General features: G+C 38.5%; 1 protein-coding gene and 1 long non-coding RNA gene across 2 annotated transcripts; one reads left to right on the forward strand and one right to left on the reverse strand.

Annotated features, from left to right (window-relative positions):
- The first annotated feature begins 4,850 nt into the window (after positions 1 to 4,850).
- Positions 4,851 to 6,408, forward strand: LOC140981444 (uncharacterized). Its single transcript, XR_012176084.1, has 4 exons — positions 4,851 to 5,250; positions 5,337 to 5,360; positions 5,515 to 5,581; positions 6,158 to 6,408. It is a non-coding gene; the product is annotated as an uncharacterized lncRNA (long non-coding RNA).
- Positions 6,409 to 10,530: 4,122 nt separating this feature from the next.
- LOC140971182 (uncharacterized) lies at positions 10,531 to 11,727 on the reverse strand. Its single transcript, XM_073433303.1, has 2 exons — positions 11,427 to 11,727; positions 10,531 to 11,312 (listed from the first exon to the last, which is right to left on the reverse strand). The coding sequence occupies exons 1-2, from the start codon at positions 11,725 to 11,727 to the stop codon at positions 10,531 to 10,533; spliced, it is 1,083 nt and encodes a 360-aa protein (XP_073289404.1).
- Positions 11,728 to 20,906: the final 9,179 nt, after the last annotated feature.

Below are 20,906 nucleotides of genomic sequence, written 5' to 3' on the forward strand. Positions count from 1 at the left end.
GACACGGACCCAGGCACGGGGTCCGTGTACTTCGCATTTGAGGAATATTTTAATGTTTGCTTTGGGATTTGAGGTATTTGGTTAGCACGTTGATTAAGCGAGGTCAAGTCCCGAGTGTACTATAATGTCATAAGCTATTCAATCACTTTGGTGGTGAGCTCGAGTACCTACGTCTAAGTTATACAGGTTAAGTATTTAATCCATGTTAGTATGTTGCAGCAGCGGCCCCAAACGAGATCCAACGAATCCCACAACGCCAAGCAAGTATGTTGACGTGCAAAAGAAAATATTTCAAGTTTTTGTGGTATGCTAAATGTCTTGTGACCAAATTATGTATGGGGTTGGAAAGCAGTAAAGAATGACCAGAGACCAACCCACCCCGTTAAAGCATGAATGGGTTTAGATCAGGATTGAAAAGTGTTAAAGCATGAACGGGGACCAATCCACCCGTTAAATCATGAACGGGGATCTCATGTATGTGGCAGTGGATTCGTCCCTGTCAGCCCAGTACTGTGGTTTAGTCTGACCAGGCGATTATGTTATGGGTCACTTGTTTTGAAATATGCCTCTACGCAAAATTATGATATGTATACTAATGTATGTACGATGCAAGTATGCAAGCATATTTAAGAAAAGGTTTACGTTGATGGCACGTCTATGTATGTATGTACGTCCAAGTTTTGATGTATGTTCAGTTTCAGTATGTACGCCCTATTTTAAAGTTGCATGTGGTTTTATTATGTAGTACTTGTTACTTCCAGTTTTTGCGTGTTGAGTTTTTAGACTCACTAGACTTGATCGATGCAGGTGAGGAGTATGTTGAAGAGGCTAGGGGTGGAGACCAAGGATCTGACTTGGACTGAGCAGGAGGCTAGACCCGAGGACCGCCCATGTTTTAAAGTTTAAAATGTTAAGCATGTCGAATATTTTTATACTCTTATTTTCGTGAAGTGGTTGATGAGGATTTAAATAATCATTTCTTTTGGGAGACTTAGTGGCGAATGTTTTAGACGAACAGATATTTTATTTCCCACTTGAAAGTTTATTTTGTATCTAAGAAAATTATTAATTTTTTCGCAAATTTAAATAGTAAAAAGTACGATACGTCACATGTACATTTATACATTTTGTTAATAGTTCTGGATATTCGGAAAAAAATTATCAGATGTAATATAGGGAGGCGACAAAGTGAGTTGTTTTTGTCGTGGTTGGATGTAATGTAAAAAAAAACAGGTTACTACCTGTCCAATCCCACCACCCAATCAATCTAATCCTGTTTGGATAAGGTTTTTGCCCCCCACACAAATACATCCTCGGTGATTCCCATTTAAAAACTGAAAAAGAATAATCACCCAATCCAGCTAAAACGTATGTTAAAAAATGGTTGTATTGCACAAGGTTATTTTGAGAATGGAGGCTGTATTTAAATCAAGAATCACCTTGAATATACATTAGATGAAATATATGGCTTAAGAATATAGATTTTAACTAAAATACATGTTAAATATACGAATAAAACGTTATATTGGAGTATTGATCGATCTTAGAGGAGTTTTTAAATTGTGATAAAAAAAAATACAACTTTTTGGAAAGAAAAACAAAGCATCGTTTAAGAGATCATGATGAAGCGAGAAATAATATTTTTATGCTTTCTTATTACGTAAAATATGAGTGATATAATCGGTTATTGTTTTGCAAGTAAATATGACATTATTATACATAATACAAGTTGAATAAGAGGATTTCCTTATGCTAAAGTTGTGTATTAAAGTGGTTTAATGGATCACATGTGTTGTGTGTGCAAGACCCATTAGTGTANCTATTACTATGTTAAGGTTGAGGGCATCGGATCGATATTTCTGTAATATAAATAGCTAAATCTTCATGTTCTAAAAATCAATTATATAAAGTTTTTGCACAAAACTGTACATTACTCCAAAGAAAATAAATAAATAAATAATTTGTAGCACAGAAATATATACAGGTATATGCAAAATCTTACATATATGACGAAAATGTAATTTATATGTATCATATAACGGAGGACTGAGTGGAATTCCAAGCATATGTACGTGTAGCAACTAAAACAAGCCACTGATCAAGAATAAATCTACATGCCTCTATCTGTAAACGACAAGAAAAAAAAAACAATTCTTTCGTCAAAGTAAAATTATAAAATTAGTTCAATTAGGTTGATAGAGAGTGAATTTGAAATTAATTTTAAGTTGCATTCAGATTGATATATTAATTGAGCAAATCCATTCTTACTAGATTTTTTTTTTTTTGAATAGCATTCTTAATAGATTTGAAGTCATCAACTAGTTATTTTTTTTACTATTGTAGTGACTTTTAAATCCATCTCAGTATGAAGTCATTTCAAATTCAAATACTATCTTGAATCCAAATCTACAAATCAAATGAAACATATATATGTTTGGATGGATGGATGGATTTGAAATGATGTATTAAATTTTTTTGACTTACTTAAATTGTAAGGTCCAAACTTAAATTGTAAGGTCCAAAATACGATATCGTAATCCAACTGCATGCAAATTTAGGAAAAACAGAAAATGCTTAATTAAATCATTTAATTGTATAAATTAAATGTGGTAGGCATGTTTATATGTTTAAAATGTGGTTTTCTATTAGAATGCATAAAATTATGTTTTCAAGGGTTATTCGAGACGCAACTGAGAAACGGAGACCGGGGACCGACGGACCGTACATGGAAAATATTTTTATTAAATGATTATTTTTAATTATTTAAAATATGGCATATTAATTATGAAAATTTCGAAAACGGTGTCTCTTGAGATGTTTATACATGTCGATCTGTATTTTAAATCGGTAATCGATTTTTGACGAAAATAAGTACTTTTTCGAAGCTCGGTTCTATTTTCAAAAACTTTTCTAAATGAATATTTTTTCTACTTTATAATGGACCTATTATATCAAGCTTATTGTGGTTAACTTTCTACCCAATTATTTATATCAAAATAAGGAGTTTCTAAATCGCAAAACATTTCATATCACACAAGAAACCTAGGGTTTCTCCCATAGCAGCCATCCACATGCACACACACCCACTTTCAAGGCCATTCACGTGATTTTTTATGGAAGAAAATGCTGCAAAGGCTTATCCGTCTCTTCGCCAACGTTCTTCACATCTAGAATTGATTTTCGTGCGTGAATCACACAAAGGCACGCTTTATTCCTTCTTTTCTAATCATTCATACCATAATTATGTGTGAATATAATTGTTGCATGAAAAATTTGATGTCCCTTCTTTTATTTTCGTTTTTATGCACTATATATGGAAAACGTGATCTTTCTTGCATGATTCTTGATGTTTCTCGATGGTATGAAAGGGCTGCCAGGTTTCTATGGTTAGGGGGTCGAATTACAGTAGGTTTAATGGTTCTTAGAGGCACGGTTCAGGGCTGGAACGAGGCAAGAGAAGGGATGCACGATTTTTGGGTTTAAGGGAATTAGGGTTTCAAATTTTTATTCCTTGAAGGGTGCGGCTGCGTGCTGTGGTTGGGGCGTGTTCAAGGGTCCTAAGAGGGGTTGCTATATGGTCCTAGATGGGTTGAGGGGAGGCCGGTGCAAGGCCTAGGAGGGTAGCCGCACGGCTTCGCCGCGCAAGCCATGTCGCACGCAAGAGTTGAAGAACCATGCACGTCCTTGTGCATGGACTGTAGGGCTTGGTCCACTAGGTTTCTAAGGGTTCTTTCTAGGTCATAGGATGGCTGGTTAGAGGATGGTCACGTTGGTTAAGGCCTAGGGTTGAAGGAACTTGGGAGTTATTAAAGCTAGGGTTTGATTCGAACATGGGAAAAAAATTCAGTGGCTTTCTAGGCTTTTCTATGGGTTTTAAATGGCTTGATTTGGGTTGCATAGGGTATGGTTAGGTGTGGGTAAGCTATGGTTAAATTTTGGTTAAGTTTCGAGTTGATTCGGGTTAAAACCGAGACTTCAGTTCAAGTTTTAAAACGAATTTCGAATTTAGTTAAGGGGCTTAAGTTTACGTCTAAGAAATGTTTGAGTGTATTTTAAGATGTTATGGTAAGTTTGGATGGAATCGGGTCGTCGTTTAAAGGTCCAAGAGTAAAATGGTAAAGTTAGGCTTTTAGGGGCAAAACAGTCATTTTACATCTGAAAATTGTTAAGAGTCCTGACAGTGTCCTGAATGCAGTAACGAATGTTAAAATATATTTTGTGAAAGGTTATGGAATTTTTTGATGAAAATTGTAAAATGTTAAAAAATAAGTTGCATGCTTGGTTTCAAGAAGATGTTATATGTATGAAATTTTGTAAGTGATCGATGTCATAAAATGTTTTGAAGGAGGTGATTTGATTGTGACTAATGCGAACACGAATACGAAATAACACGATGACATGTAAGGCCAATGCTCAGTTGACGAGTGAGAGTGTCGTTGATGCCCCCGTCGTCTGGTACCATGATAATACGTAAGATTGATCGATCGACAAACAGCTGATACGTGTAATGACCCGATTTAATTATATGTTCTTTGGCGATAATTAAGATTAATTATTTTAAATTGAGGAATTTAAAATAATTAAGTCAAATAATTAAATCGTGTGTTGAAATATGTATTAGAAAATATCGGTTTATCGACGATATTAAAATACGTATTTAAAATTTATAGCACACAAGAGTTGAAATAAAATAGATCGGGTCAAATTTCGAACCCCGAAAAGATAAAAGATAAACACACATATAATATTAATATATATATATATATTATAATACTCTCTCTCACATACTACACCTATTCACACACACGAATCCACTCTCTCTCCCCGTAACTTTCCGTCCAAATCTTAAAACCACCGCCGCCACTTTGACCGCCGATTATGGCCGCACCGGTGATCGAAAAATTAAAATAAATACATATTTGGAAAGCTCTCGACGTAAGCTTTCTGTTGATACCACGTTTGATAGGAAAAATCGAGATTCCCGAGAACCCATCGGAAACCCGGCGCCCCTTTCTCCGCTGAATCGTCACCGTACGTCGCCGGAGTTCGGAAATTGATTGAGGGGTTTTGTTCCTTATCTCATAAGCTTTCTTTTGATACCACTTTTGTAAATTTTCGAGAACGACACGTCGGCTCTGATTTTGTGCGTGATTTCCGGTCATCTTCTCCGGCGAGTTAGCCGCCTGTTGCCGATTAGCTTCGGTTTAGCCCCGAGTTTAGCCACTGTTATTGGACGTACAAGCTGTATAGGTGCGAATTGTTGTCTATGTGAATTTAATTTAATTTCGACTCAAATATTGTATCATTACTAATTAATTATTGGATTATTATTGTAGGTTCCGGAATTGTACGAGTTGGAGGTATAATCTGGTGAACTAGGCGAATATTGGAATTTTATGAATTTAAAATGCCTAAATAGTTGAAATTGGATTGCTAGTGAATTTAAATGGTTGTGGAATTTTTATATGATAATAAGACCATTTAAATTAATATTCAGGTGATTTGAATATTCAGGTGATTTGTCTGAGTTGGCATTTCCAGGACTTTCTTGAGGATTTAAGTTACTGGTAAATTAGTCGAGGTACGTAGAGATCAGTTATTTTCACGATGTCTGACAGAGACATCTGATGATCCTGTGTATGATTTAAATTGCTATTTGTTGATTTATGTGATATTATGTGCTGACTCGCATATTATCAGTTGGTAATTGATGTGCAAAATAAAATAAAATACTTTTTTGGTTCACACACATTTTATTTTAGTTAGACACATCAATACCACTGAACATATCATATTGAGCTTATCTGTTATTGGGATCCAGTTATATTTCGGTTGAGATCCGTTATATATATGATATGATATGGTGTTCTTGAGATGTTTGGCTACCTTGATTCGGTCTGGCTTCGGTAGATGCTGGCTTCGAGGCTGGGCCATATCCCAGGCACGGTCCGCTGAGTCGTGGACCAGCTCGAGCATATATGTATGATTGTCGATATCGATCATTGGACTCCTGATATCTTGCACCTATACATGCATTGCATTCATGCATGGCATCATTGCATTTCTATGTCATATATCGTGGTTTCTTGATGTCTCGTACTGGGGTTTCTGACCCCCGAGAGGGGGCTGTCGTGTCTTTTGTGTGTGGACATGACAGGGGGTACATGTGGTTCGACCTCAGGTGCTCGAGAGGAAGCCTCAGGAAGTACCAGAGCTCCTTGAGAGTGGGTTCAGTTGTATTTAGGTACTGCGCGGTGTTGCTGTCTCCCAGATACTATATGTATATATTTGGAGGATTGTGTTATGGTATTATCGAGCCTTGTCGGCTCTATGATATTTTGGGTTTGTATATGTCATGATTGTGTCTGGCTGGCACATGTTTATGATGTTGTGTTTATTGAGGGCATATGTTGTCACGCCCCGAGACCGGGGTTAGTCGACGCCGGCGTTGTCTCACAATCACATAATTGCAAAACAACAAGCCTCGTAGTAATTCGCAATAACCAGTCTTTTTCATAACAAGTAATCGTCTTTACAATAAAATGCGGAAGCGAAATACATGATGATAAAATTAAAGGACATAATAAATTCGACTGGTCTCGAATGGATTTGCTTTATCACCATCCCCAAAAGTAATCTTGTTCTTCATCCTCGATTTGTTCCTCGTTCTTATCTGGGTGGGAATGTAAGGGATGAGTATTTTGGGAAATACTCAGTAAATGGGGGCCGATCGTGCATAACAAATATCGAGGATATACATACGAATAAATTATCGTAATTTCAATATTAAGCATGTTGAATCAAATACTAACAAAATACAAATATAGCACTGAAAATCATCTCATTTTCTATGGTTTTACTGATCAGTCCCCTATATGTTACTCCTCTAAGGGGCGAGGCCAAAGGAACGGTTATTATAACCCACCGCATCAGGGCCTAAACAGAGAATATCAAAGTTCGGAATTTCCTTTACCATTTCTAAATCGAATCATTACAGTGCATTTCAAATAATTCAACATGCTTTCAAATATTATAAACGATTATCAAACAACGAATAATTCAGGGGATTTTATACCAAATGGAAACGAATAGATTATGCCGATCGAATTTTCAAAATCATATTTAATTTATTTTCTACATATATCATGCTAAAATAATAATAATAATAATAATAATAAGTGTGCCCAACTCTTTTATATAATAATATAAATATTCAAAAATCTACCTTAAAATAATTAACTAATGAATCATATTTATTAAAGAAATTTAAATATTAATAGTCAACTAAAATCAATATATTTGTGCAATTTTATATAATGGCAAAAGAAACCCACTTACTCTCCAAAGAAGATAATCGAGAATTGATGAGTTTGTGGGGAGGATTTGAAACTTCAATTGGCTACTGGGCCAGGGACAACAACTTGCTGTTGCACAATTCAAAGATGACAGCGAAGCTCCGTGAATTTGCTGCAAGAGGGCTCCTACGGAAATTAAAGAAATGGACAGAGATTGGCTTACTGGAAAGCTTCGGAAGTGGTGGAATCTAGACTTCAAAATGCTGCGGCAAAGCTTCGAACTTCGGGCTGAATTCCGGCTTGGAGGATTGACGAAAATTGCTAACAGAACAATGAACAACAGCTTGTTCGGACCGCCGCGGAAATCTCGAGATTCTGGATGAAGCTTTGGTCGCTGGAAACTTTCGAGAAAGGGCGAGGAGGTGCTCAGAAATTTGCAAGCTCTATATGATGTGATCTCCCTTCTAGTTGGCCACAATATATATAGGGCTGTATCACCCGGCTGAAGTGCCCTTTCCATAATCTTCCTTCCTTAGTTGCTGTGCTTCCCTCTCAGATGAACATGGACTCCTTTTTGTTCAAGATACAAGTCCGAGAATCTTGCTGCATGATGAGGGAGTGATTTTGGCTTTCCTTAAGTTTGCAAGGTAATCCGCCGTATGAAACTCCTCCGAGAATGGTGCACAAACTTTCCTTCTCCAATATTGATGCATGGTATGCACGGCTTTTCACATATTTCTCTCCTTATTGTAAGTTTCGTCCTCGAAACTTGGATTAACTTGTCCTTCGAAAAGGTAGGGATATTGGTCTCGCATCTTCTCTTCGAGTTCCCAAGTAGCTTCTCTTTCGGTATGATTAGACCATTGTACCTTGACATATGGAATCGTTCGTCGTCTTAGTACTTGGTCCATTATATCCACGATTCGGATCGGAACTTCTTTATACTTAAGTTCTTCATTCAAGTTTCCTTCAATCAAGAGTGGTTCGGTTTCAAGAATGTGGCTTGGATCCGAAACGTATCTTCTCAGTTGCGAAACGTGAAAGACATTATGGATTCTAGACATACTTGGTGGGAGTGCTAATCGGTAAGCAAGTGTACCAACTTTCTCCAGAATTTCAAAAGGTCCAACATATCTGGGGTTCAGTTTCTCCGGTTTGTTGAATCGAACCACACCCTTCATTGGTGATACTTTCACGTACGCTTTATCTCCCACTATAAATTCCAATGGTCTCCTTTTCAAATCAGCCCAACTTTTCTGTCGATCTTGGGCAACTTTGAGTCTTTCTCTGATCATAGCAACTTTATCCGCTGTTTCTTGGATCAGTTCAGGTCCAGTGATGGCTCTTTCCCCTACTTCGTCCCAATACAGTGGTGATCGACATTTTCGCCCATACAAGGCTTCGTACGGTGCCATTCCAATGCTGCTGTGATAACTGTTATTGTAAGCAAACTCAATTAAAGGCAAATGTTCACTCCAATTACCACTAAAGTCTAGAGCACATGCTCTCAGCATGTCTTCCAAAGTTTGGATTGTCGTGAGTCTATCTATGATTACCCAGATGCCATCATGACTTTGTCTAGACTTTGGTAACCCGACAACAAAGTCCATGGAGATATGTTCCCATTTCCATTGTGGAATCTCGAGAGATTGAAGAAGTCCTCCAGTTCTTTGGAGCTCTGCTTTGACTTGTTGGCACACAAGGCACTTGGAAACAAATATCGCCACATCCTTTTTCATTCCACTCCACCATAAATTCTTCTTCAGGTCTCTATACATCTTGGTACTGCCAGGATGGATTGAGAATTTTGACTTATGCGCTTCTGACATTACTTCTTGTCGAAGGTTATCGATGTCTGGTACGCACAATCGTCCTTTCATCCACAAGATTCCTTTGTTATCAGTCTCGAAATCTGGTGATTTCCCTTCTTTAGCTTGCTCTATCAGTTTCACCAACGCGGGATCTCTATCTTGACTTATCTTGATTGTCTCTCGAAGGAATGGTTGTGCTGAAAGTGATGCCAGTATCATCTTTCTCGTATTCTTTCGACTTAAAGCATCTGCCACCTTGTTTGCTTTGCCCGGGTGGTAACTTATTGTCAAGTCGTAGTCTTTCAAGAGTTCAATCCACCGTCTCTGCCTCATGTTTAACTCTTTCTGTGTGAACAAGTATTTGAGGCTTTGATGATCGGTGAAAATCTCACACTTAGCACCATATAAATAGTGTCTCCATATTTCCAGTGCAAATACCACTGCTGCTAACTCGAGGTCATGTGTTGGGTAATTCTGTTCATATGGCTTCAACTGTCTTGACGCGTATGCAATCACCCTTCCCTCTTGCATGAGTACGCATCCTAAACCTCCTTTAGCTGCATCACTGTAGATGGTGAAGTTTTTGCCTTCCACAGGTAATACCAACACTGGCGTAGAGGTAAGCTTCTTCTTCAAAGTATCAAAGCTTTTCTCACAATCCTCACTCCATTGAAATTTAGAGTTCTTCTGTGTGAGCTTGGTGAGAGGTATCGCTATTGAAGAAAATCCTTCAACAAATTTTCGGTAATAGCCCGCTAATCCCAAGAAGCTTCGAATTTCTGTCACAGTCTTTGGTCTAGGCCAATCTGAGATTGCTTCTATTTTCTTAGGATCCACAGCTACTCCTGCTGCTGATATTATGTGTCCCAAGAATGTGACATTACTGAGCCAGAATTCACATTTCTTGAATTTGGCGTAAAGTTCTTTCTCTCTCAATGTCTGAAGAGTTAAACGGAGATGTTCTTTGTGGTCTTCTTCACCTGGTGAATATATGAGAATATCGTCAATAAATACTACCACAAACTTGTCAAGAAATGGTTTGAACACTCTGTTCGTGAGATCCATAAATGCTGCTGGAGCATTTGTTAATCCAAACGGCATTACCATGAACTCGTAATGTCCATATCTTGTTCTAAAAGCCGTCTTCGGAATATCGTCTGCCTTGACTTTCAGTTGGTGATAACCTGTCCGTAGGTCGAGCTTGGAAAAGACCGTAGCTCCTTTGAGTTGATCAAACAAATCGTCTATTCTTGGAAGTGGGTACTTATTCTTGATTGTGATTTTATTCAGTTCTCTGTAATCAATACACAATCTCATGCTTCCATCTTTTTTCTTCACAAATAGAACAGGAGCTCCCCAAGGGGATACACTTGGTCGGATTTGTTTCTTATCCAACAGCTCTTGGAATTGATCTTTCAATTCCTTCAATTCTGCTGGAGCCATTCGGTAGGGGGCTTTTGATATTGGTGCAGCATCGGTATCAAATTAATTTCGAATTCTTCTTCTCGTTCCGGAATTACTCCAGGAAGTTCTTCAGGAAAAACATCAGGAAAGTCTTGAAATACTGGAATTGCCTCTAATGCAAGCGTAGTTTCTTCATTTACCTCGCTTATCATTGCTAGGTAAACTTCTTCTCGACTTTTCATAGCTCTCCAAGTCTGAGAAGCTGATAGGAGGGACTTTTGTTTCTTGACTTCGCCGTGGTAAATGACCTCTTCTTGGTTTGGAGCTCGAAGTTTGACATTCTTCATTCGGCAGTCTACTAATGCATGATTCTTGGACAACCAATCCATTCCTAGAGTGACGTCGAACTCTACCATGTTCAGTTGTATCAATTCTGCTTGGAATATGTGCTCATTGATCCAGATTTTACACTTTCGGTGTACTCTATGTGTTTCTATTGTCTTACTAGTAGGAGTTGCTACTCTAAAGGGTTCGACTAGTAATTCAGGGGTAAGCCCTAGTTTTTTAGTGAACCTTTTAGATATAAATGAGTGAGTAGCACCACTGTCAAACAACACATAAGCTGGCATTTCATTGATAAAAATGGTACCTGCCACGACATCGTTTGCATCATCTGCTTCTTCTTGAGTTATTGCAAACACACGAGCGTTGGGTTTATTCTCCTTTGCATTGTTGGGGTTAGCATCAACATTTGGCTTGGTCCCTCTCTTTAATGGCTCGGGACAATTAGCGATTCGATGCCCTAATTTCCCTCAATTGAAACATGCCCCAGTCTGTCTGTGGCATTCCCCAGAATGACGACTATTACATTTGGGACACATCTTTGGTTCTTGGTCGGTTGTGTGGGACGAAGCACCTTTGAATGACCCATTGGATTGATTGGGTCTCTTGGATGGTTGTTGCCCTTGAGATGACTGTCCAGTAAGAGGTCGCTTATTCTTGTTCTCGTCCTCCCGACGCTTGATGTCTGTCGCAGCTCTTATTGCTGCTCCCAGTAAATCAGCAAAGCTTGTTGGTTGGTAAACTGCTAAGGATGACTGGATACGACTGCTCAATCCTTTCTTGTATCTGTGCATCTTCAGAACTTCATCTGCCATGATTGTCGGGGCATAAGTTCCAAGGTCATTGAATCGGGAGGTGTAATCTGCCACTGACATGTCTGGAGTTTGCGAGAAGTTCTCAAATTCACTCAGTTTCTGTAGACTGACTTCTGCTGGGAAAAAATGTTTGAGGAAGACATCTCTGAATTGTTGCCAGGTAATTGCTCCGGCATTTGTCAGAGTAGGTGAGACTGTTTCCCATCACTTGCTCGCCTTATCCTCCAGGAATGGTACTATCACCTCTACTTTGAGTGCCTCGGGTATCTCTAACAGTCGCAATTGGGTTTCCATGCTTTTTAACCAATTCTGGCTACTTTCAGGGTCGACGTCTTCCTTGAACACTGGGCAACGGTTCTTACGAAGGGACTCATAATGATACTTGATCCCATGTTGTGCCGGTGGTGGTTGAGGCTGCTGATCACCGTTACCATTGAAGTTTCCCAAACCCTGGATAGTTGTTGCCACTATGGTGGCTATAGCCATCAAATCTACTTGGCTCAGGCCCACTCTGGGAGGTGGATTGCCGTCAGCATTTGGATCTCCATTATTATCGTTGCGGTTGTTAATGTTTGCGTATCGCGGGTTGCGATTGTTTCGTGGAGGTCTTCCGGCCATTTCCTACAAGTGAACAAGTTCCTAAGAGTTTGTCGCATTTCTAAAGAAGACAAGAATCGTAAATAATGCAGAGTAAAGATTGGGATTACTGGATAATAGGCAATTATTTTATTGATATCCAATTTCAAAGTGACCATCCAATTTAAACAAGATACTGAAAACAAAACGCGGAATCAAAGGTACTGAAAGCAAGACTGAATCAAATGTTTAGTACTGGAATAAAAGTGCAACATGTGTAAAACTTTCTAAGGCTAGATATCATAGACGTCTATTCTATCTCTCCATTTCCCATGGCTACGTCGAGTGGGGCTTCTTCCTCCTCGGGATCCTCCTCCGGCTCCTCCGGGTTCATCAAGTCTTCAATCTGCCACTGGAGATTTTGATTCTCCAATTTCAACTCAGCAATCTCATCAATTTGGGACATAATTTTTCCCACAGCCTCACTCAACTCATTTCTCGCATGCACACAGTTTGCCTTATTCTTCTCGATGAGTTCCTTCTTCTTCACTTTCCCTTTGTCCACCTCCTTGGACAGCCTTTGATTATTTTCGGACAACTGCATAATCGTAATCCATGATTCTTCAATTTTCTTTTTATCCTTCAGTCGTGCTTGACGTTCTTCAGACAACTCCATGGTGCGTCGATCCACTTCTTCCTTAGCCCACTTGGATTGACCCACCGCTATTTCCAAAGAGTCTCGAAGCTCGAAATTATGACCTCTAGTGAGCTCGAACATGTGAAAGATCTCATCAATCCTCTTCTCTGCCGCCATCAGCTTGGTAGTCAAGTTTTCTACTTGTTGCCTCCTCTCGTGGTTACTAGCTCTCAACCTTTTGATAGTCTTATCCTGATTTTCTATGGTCAATTCCTTCAAACGTATAGAAGCCTGAGCACGAGTGTGAGGTTGGGGATAGTTCCACTGAATCGTCTCCCTATGAGTAACTGGGGCTACGTTCTTACGAGCAGTGACACGGATACGAGCCATTTCCTGAAATAGCGAAAGGAAATGTTTAACAGATTCAAAGATAACAAGTATGGGGAAAAACGGTCAAGGAACATTCTTGTTTATAAAAAAAACAAGGATTATTTTCTAAGGATTCTAAAGAATGAATCATAAGGATATTGATGACAAAGTTGGTTAAAAAATGATTTAAGCTTTTGCCAAAATTTGACTTAGTCAAATTTCCTATGGCAGTCTCCCATCCGGATTATGAACCTGGTGTGCTCTGATACCACTTAAATGTCACGCCCCGAGACCGGGGTTAGTCGACACCGGCGTTGTCTCACAATCACATAATTGCAAAACAACAAGCCTCGTAGTAATTCGCAATAACCAGTCTTTTTCATAACAAGTAATCGTCTTTACAATAAAATGCGGAAGCGAAATACATGATGATAAAATTAAAGGACAGAATAAATTCGACTGGTCTCGAATGGATTTGCTTTATCACCATCCCCAAAAGTAATCTTGTTCTTCATCCTCGATTTGTTCCTCGTTCTTATCTGGGTGGGAATGTAAGGGGTGAGTATTTTGGGAAATACTCAGTAAATGGGGGCCGATCGTGCATAACAAATATCGAGGATATACATACGAATAAATTATCGTAATTTCAATATTAAGCATGTTGAATCAAATACTAACAAAATACAAATATAGCACTGAAAATCATCTCATTTTCTATGGTTTTACTGATCAGTCCCCTATATGTTACTCCTCTAAGGGGCGAGGCCAAAGGAACGGTTATTATAACCCACCGCATCAGGGCCTAAACAGAGAATATCAAAGTTCGGAATTTCCTTTACCATTTCTAAATCGAATCATTACAGTGCATTTCAAATAATTCAACATGCTTTCAAATATTATAAACGATTATCAAACAACGAATAATTCAGGGGATTTTATACCAAATGGAAACGAATAGATTATGCCGATCGAATTTTCAAAATCATATTTAATTTATTTTCTACATATATCATGCTAAAAAATAATAATAATAATAATAATAAGTGTGCCCAACTCTTTTATATAATAATATAAATATTCAAAAATCTACCTTAAAATAATTAAATAATGAATCATATTTATTAAAGAAATTTAAATATTAATAGTCACTTAAAATCAATATATTTGTGCAATTTTATATAATGGCAAAAGAAACCCACTTACTCTCCAAAGAAGATAATCGAGAATTGATGAGTTTGTGGGGAGGATTTGAAACTTCAATTGGCTACTGGGCCAGGGACAACAACTTGCTGTTGCACAATTCAAAGATGACAGCGAAGCTCCGTGAATTTGCTGCAAGAGGGCTCCTACGGAAATTAAAGAAATGGACAGAGATTGGCTTACTGGAAAGCTTCGGAAGTGGTGGAATCTAGACTTCAAAATGCTGCGGCAAAGCTTCGAACTTCGGGCTGAATTCCGGCTTGGAGGATTGACGAAAATTGCTAACAGAACAATGAACAACAGCTTGTTCGGACCGCCGCGGAAATCTCGAGATTCTGGATGAAGCTTTGGTCGCTGGAAACTTTCGAGAAAGGGCGAGGAGGTGCTCAGAAATTTGCAAGCTCTATATGATGTGATCTCCCTTCTAGTTGGCCACAATATATATAGGGCTGTATCACCCGGCTGAAGTGCCCTTTCCATAATCTTCCTTCCTTAGTTGCTGTGCTTCCCTCTCAGATGAACATGGACTCCTTTTTGTTCAAGATACAAGTCCGAGAATCTTGCTGCATGATGAGGGAGTGATTTTGGCTTTCCTTAAGTTTGCAAGGTAATCCGCCGTATGAAACTCCTCCGAGAATGGTGCACAAACTTTCCTTCTCCAATATTGATGCATGGTATGCACGGCTTTTCACATATGTTGTGTATTTTGAGTATTTGATTTTCTGGTATGTCCTATTTATGCGAAGGTCATGCCGAAATTTTTATAGACCCAAACTCAAATTTTTAACTCACTTTTCCGCTGTTTACTGATTAATCATGATTGCATGTTAATAAATCTTTATTAGGATAACGGGCCCTCACAGTTGGTATCAGAGCGTAGACTGGGATACGCTCGCACTAGAGTTAGTACACTCGAGTTTAGGCACAAGAAATTTGTGCGTATGTGTTTCATTATTTGAAATTACTTGCTCTTGCCTGGTGTGCATTACATGTTAGCATCTTAGGGATATGACATGTAGACTGTACATTGGAGTTTTATTTCGGTGCTTTGGATTATATTGAGGTTATTGAATATTTTGGGAATTTAACTTTAAATTATGTAGAATGGCTACTAGAGGAAATAAAGGGAAAGGAAAAGAAGTGGCTCAAGAGCCTGGGGCACAAAATATCGGAGGAAATGACAGAGTTCCTCGAGGTAGACGCGGGCGTCCTGCTGCAGATGTAGCCGCTAGAGCTGATGCAGAGGTAGAACAGTTGGTGCACAGAGTTGATGAAATGGAATTGGCTGTAGCTCGATTTCAGAATATGCATCCTGCGAAATTCTTTGGGAATGAAGGCAGTGATCGAGCAGAAGGATGGCTAAAGCACATGGAATTCCTGTTCAACACAGTACGTTATGATTCTGATAGAAGGTTGACTATGGCAGTTCTCCAACTACGGGATCGTGCACAGCGTTGGTGAAGGCTACTACCAATGTACTGCAACAAACAAGTAGTCAGATCACTTGGGAGGTGTTTCGTGCTAAATTTCTCCAAGAATATGCTCCATCATCCTACTACTCAGCCAGAGAATCAGAATTTCATCGACTAGTGCAGGGCAATATGTCTGTTGAAGAATATGCTCGACAACTTTCTGCTCTTCTCACTTATGTACCACATGTGGCTGTCAGTGAAAAAGGAAAAATTTCAAAATTTTTGGAAGGACTGGACTTTCAAATACATGCTATGGTTATGGCTGGGTCGCCTACAACTTATGCCGAAGCTGTGGACAAGGCGATTGGAATTGAGGCGGGGTTGAGACGAGCAAAACAACCACAGGCTCCACAAATGCCTAGTAGTGGTTCATATTTTTCAGCAGGTACACCGTCTTTTCCATCTCAACAATCCTACCAACAGAAACAAAAACAATTTAGACCAAAGGGCAAACAATTTAAAAAGAAATATCAGTCCAGTTCCTCTAGTTCGAGCAGTTCACAAAGTGCGACAGGTGGACAGTACCCCGTGATTTACTGTGATCGATGTGGAGGAAGACATCCAACTGCACAGTGTAGTGGAGTACAGGGTTCATGTCATACTTGTGGTCAGTCAGGGCATTATGCCAGAGTTTGTCCGAGCCGTGCACAGGGACATATGCAGCCACAGCAGTTGCCTTATGCCAGAGGTAGTATTCCAGGTGGCTCATCTCAGCGACCATTTGCTCCTGCACCGTCCTATCAGTAGTCTAGTTACCCACAGGTCAGGGGTAATGTGCCACAATCTTTTCAGGGTCCCCAACAAGCTCGAGTATATGCTTTGACCGAGGATCAGGCTAGAGAGGCTCCAGGCGGGGTGATCGCAGGTACTTGCCTTATTTACGATCATATTGCACGAGTTTTATTTGATACTGGGGCATCTCATTCATTCATTGCATCTGATTATGTTGATGAATATGAACTTTGGACTACACCATTTCATGAAACTGTATCTGTGTCTACGCCAGCTGGTCGATTTATTCCATCTGGGCAAATTGTATTAGACTGTGTGTTGCATTTCGATGATAGCATTATGATCACAAACTTGATTGTATTACCGATGCATGATTTTGATTGTATCATTGGTATGGACACACTGTCTAGTTATCGAGCCACTGTAGATTGTTTTCATGGTGTAGTACGATTTAGGCCATACTATGGTAACAAATGGAATTTTTATGGTCGAGGATCACATGCTAAGATACCGTTAGTCTCAGCGATGGAAATGTTTAGATTATTATCTTTAGGAAATGAGGGATATATGATTTATGCTGTGGATGCTACAAAGAAAGAACCGAAATTATCTGATATCTCAATAGCAAAAGAATTCCCCGATGTCTTTCATGAAGAAATACCAGGCTTTCCACCGCAAAGAGAAATTGATTTTAGCATCGACTTGATGCCGGGTACTGCGCCAATCTCTAGAGCGCCGTACAAAATGGCTCCTGCAGAACTGAAAGAATTGAAAGATCAGTTACAAGATTTACTCGAAAAGGGCTATATACGCCCTAGTATGTCACCCTGGGGAGCACATGTACTGTTCGTAAAGAAGAAAGATGGTTCCATGAGAATGTGCATTGATTATAGGCAGCTCAATCGAGTCACTGTTAAAAATAAATACCCTCTGCCTAGAATTGATGACTTGTTTGATCAGCTTCAAGGAAATTCTGTTTATTCGAAGATTGATCTTCGATCAGGATACCATCAACTTCGGGTTAGAGAAGAAGATGTTCCTAAAACAGCTTTTAGAACTAGATATGGGCATTATAAATTCCTAGTAATGCCTTTTGGTTTAACAAATGCACCAGCAGTGTTTATGGATCTGATGAATAGAGCATTCAGAAATTTTCTGGCTAAATTTGTTATTGTCTTTATCGATGATATACTGGTGTATTCGAGATCAAAGCGGGAACATAAAGAGCATTTACGATTGGTTCTTCAAACACTTCGAGATTCTCAATTGTATGCTAAGTTGTCGAAGTGTGAATTTTGGATGGATAGCGTGATATTTTTGGGTCACGTGATATCAGCCCAAGGTATATCTGTAGATCCGAGTAAAGTTGAAGCAGTCTTGAATTGGGCTAGACCAACCAATATACCGGAGATTCGAAGTTTTATGGGATTGGCTGGCTATTACAGACGATTCATTGAAGGATTTTCTCATATTGCTCGACCTATTACCCAACTGACCAAGAAAGATGCAAGATTTATTTGGTCAGATGAATGTGAAAAGAGTTTTCTTACATTGAAAGAGAAGTTGACAACAGCACCAGTGTTGGCATTGCCATCTAGGTCAGGTGGATTTGTGGTTTGTACTGATGCATCATCAAGAGGTTTGGGATGTGTTCTAATGCAGCATGGAAAAGTTATTGCCTATGCTTCAAGGCAATTGAAAGCACATGAATCCCGATATCCTGTTCATGATCTCGAACTAGCAGCCATTGTTTTTGCTTTAAAAGTTTGGCAACATTATTTATATGGTGAACAGTTTATTATCTACTCAGATCATAAGAGTTTGAAATATCTGTTTACTCAATCAGCACTGAATATGAGGCAGAGACGATGGTTAGATTTACTAAAAGATTTTGACTGTGAAATACAGTATCGACCAGGAAAAATGAATCAAGTGGCAGATGCATTAAGCCGGAAGTATCAAGATGTTATGATAGCATCTATCCATGTCTGGCAGAATTATGATGATTTATATACTTCTGGTTGGAAATTTCAGCCGAAAGACAATCATTTTATTGTTTCTGCTTTACAATTTGAGCCGAAGATTATTTCGAAGATCAAGAAAGCTCAAAAGAATGATCCACAAGTTCAGAAATCGAAAGACTTGGTTTTGTCTGGTAATCCAGATAAATACAATATCTCATCAGATGGTTGTTTACGCATGAATAACAGGTTAGTGGTACCAAATGTCACAGGACTGAGAGAAGCATTGCTTCAAGAGGCGCATTGTAGCTGTAAAGCCCAAAAATCAGTATACGTAAAATCTATGCATTTATTTAATTTATGAAATTTCATTATTTTAATATTTATGTTTAATTGATCTACGTTAAAATGTTTTCTTGAGTTTTATGTTTCAGACGATTATTCGAAGCGGGATCGAGGAAAGGAGACCGGGATGATTTTTAGTGACTTTAATTGTGGTATTTTATTTTAAGTTAGGTTTGAGATATTTTAAATAATTTATGAATTTTTAATATTTTTAAAGCCTAATTTAAATATTAAGTCATTTTAGGATTTTTAAACTTTTAAAGTTTATCAATTAGGGGATTTTAGTAAATTTATTATGGGATTAGAATTTTATTAATTTGTTGATTTGTTAACATTTTTATTAGCATGATTTATTTATTTAAAAACACTTTATAATTACTAATTAAGTGGTTTATTACACACCACACACACATATTAAAATATTCAATTATTCCAACACCTTTTCACACACACTCATACACGTATACACACACCCCTTCATTATAAACAAAACACACATGTTTTATTATTTTATTTGACTAAGGAGAGAAGAGAATTTCTCTTTAAACTCTCCTCCATCAACCTCTATATCATTTCTCTCCTCTCCAACTTCTTCTTCAGCAATCGTTCCTTTCCTCTGAAATTTCCAGCAATATTTTGTTGAGTTTATTTCAAGAAAATCGAGCCACCTTCGTCCGGATCGTCTCTCGCTCCGTCTCCACTTCATTGTCGTCGTTTCGGTATTATTTAATCGTCAAAGGCACGTATAATCTCTCTTTTCTGTATCGATCATGTCATATTATGCGTGTGTTGTTATTTATGCTTAAAATCATGTGTATGATGTGTAGAAGTTTGAGCAAATACGTTGGGACAGCTTTTGAAACGATTTTTAGATCTACAATTTTCGTTTTTATTGTTCTGGTAAAAACTGAGAAATTTCGGTTCATATTTTGAGAAAGCTTTCAACAATAAAAATGTAGAACTTTTCAATGCCTTCGATTTGATATAAAATTCAAGATTTTTGGATTCAAATTGAGTGAGTTATGGAGTTTTTCGTGGGACTGCTCAAACTGCAACTTTTACAAAAATTGTGTTCTTGAAGTTTTATGTTGCAGGCCTCGTTGGGGATCGACGGGTGATCATTGCTGCATATAGGTATATTATTTATGATGTTGGGATGTATAATGAAGCTTCGTTTCTTGTCGTTAGGCGCTTGGGAGATTGAATGTCGTATAGAACCGTTTGTTGTCAAAAAGTCTTGTTCACGGGTTTGTTGGGTTGATTGTGATTTTGGTTGTTTTGGGACAATTGTTTAGGCTTGGGTCATTGAATTAGTAGCCTAAGATGAGCTCGTGGTGTTGATTCTTGGTCTGTGCAGTCGAGTCGAGGGAGTTAAGCATATCACATTCAGAATTTTCGTAAGTTTCATGCCACCGCAGGTACACGGACCTCTCCACGGGGTCCGTGCCTTTGTTTCCTTCGAGTAGCCATTTTTGCGAGCCAACACGGACCCCTTACGGACCTATTTGACCCCTTGTCCGTGCCTCCTATTCCTTTTGAGTATTACTTGGCAGTACCTAGACGGACCTGTACATGGACCCGGGGTCGGGGTCCGTGTACTCACGTATTTTATGAAAATTTATTTATGATTTTGAGGTTTGATGTTATGGTTTAGTGCAAGGATTTATCAAAGTCGTGTTATTGGAAATTATAGAATATCCTAAGAAATTATTGAGCTTGAGAGTAAGCATAATATTTACGTCTAAGTTATGCAAGGTAATTATGAAATTTCATGTAGTATGTTGCAGCAACGGCCCCAGTCAAAGTCCAACGAATCCCTCGACACCCAGTAAGTATGTATGACGTGCAAAGAAAATATTTTAAGTTTTTGAGGTATGCTAAATGTCTTGTGACCAAATTATGTTTAGGATTGGAAAGCGTTAAATTATGAACGGGGACCAATCCACC

This window comes from Primulina huaijiensis, chromosome 1 (genome assembly GCF_012295235.1).
Source record: "Primulina huaijiensis isolate GDHJ02 chromosome 1, ASM1229523v2, whole genome shotgun sequence".
Lineage (NCBI taxonomy): Eukaryota > Viridiplantae > Streptophyta > Magnoliopsida > Lamiales > Gesneriaceae > Primulina > Primulina huaijiensis.

What these genes read in the sequence shown, in the direction of transcription:
- LOC140971182 (XM_073433303.1), bottom strand. Translation starts at nt 11,727, where the DNA reads ATGTCAGTGGCAGATTACACCTCCCGATTCAATGACCTTGGAACTTAT. An exon ending in ATCCAATGGGTCATTCAAAG is followed by an intron (nt 11,313 to 11,426) that starts GTGCTTCGTCCC and finishes GAGGGAAATTAG; the next exon opens with GGCATCGAATCGCTAATTGT.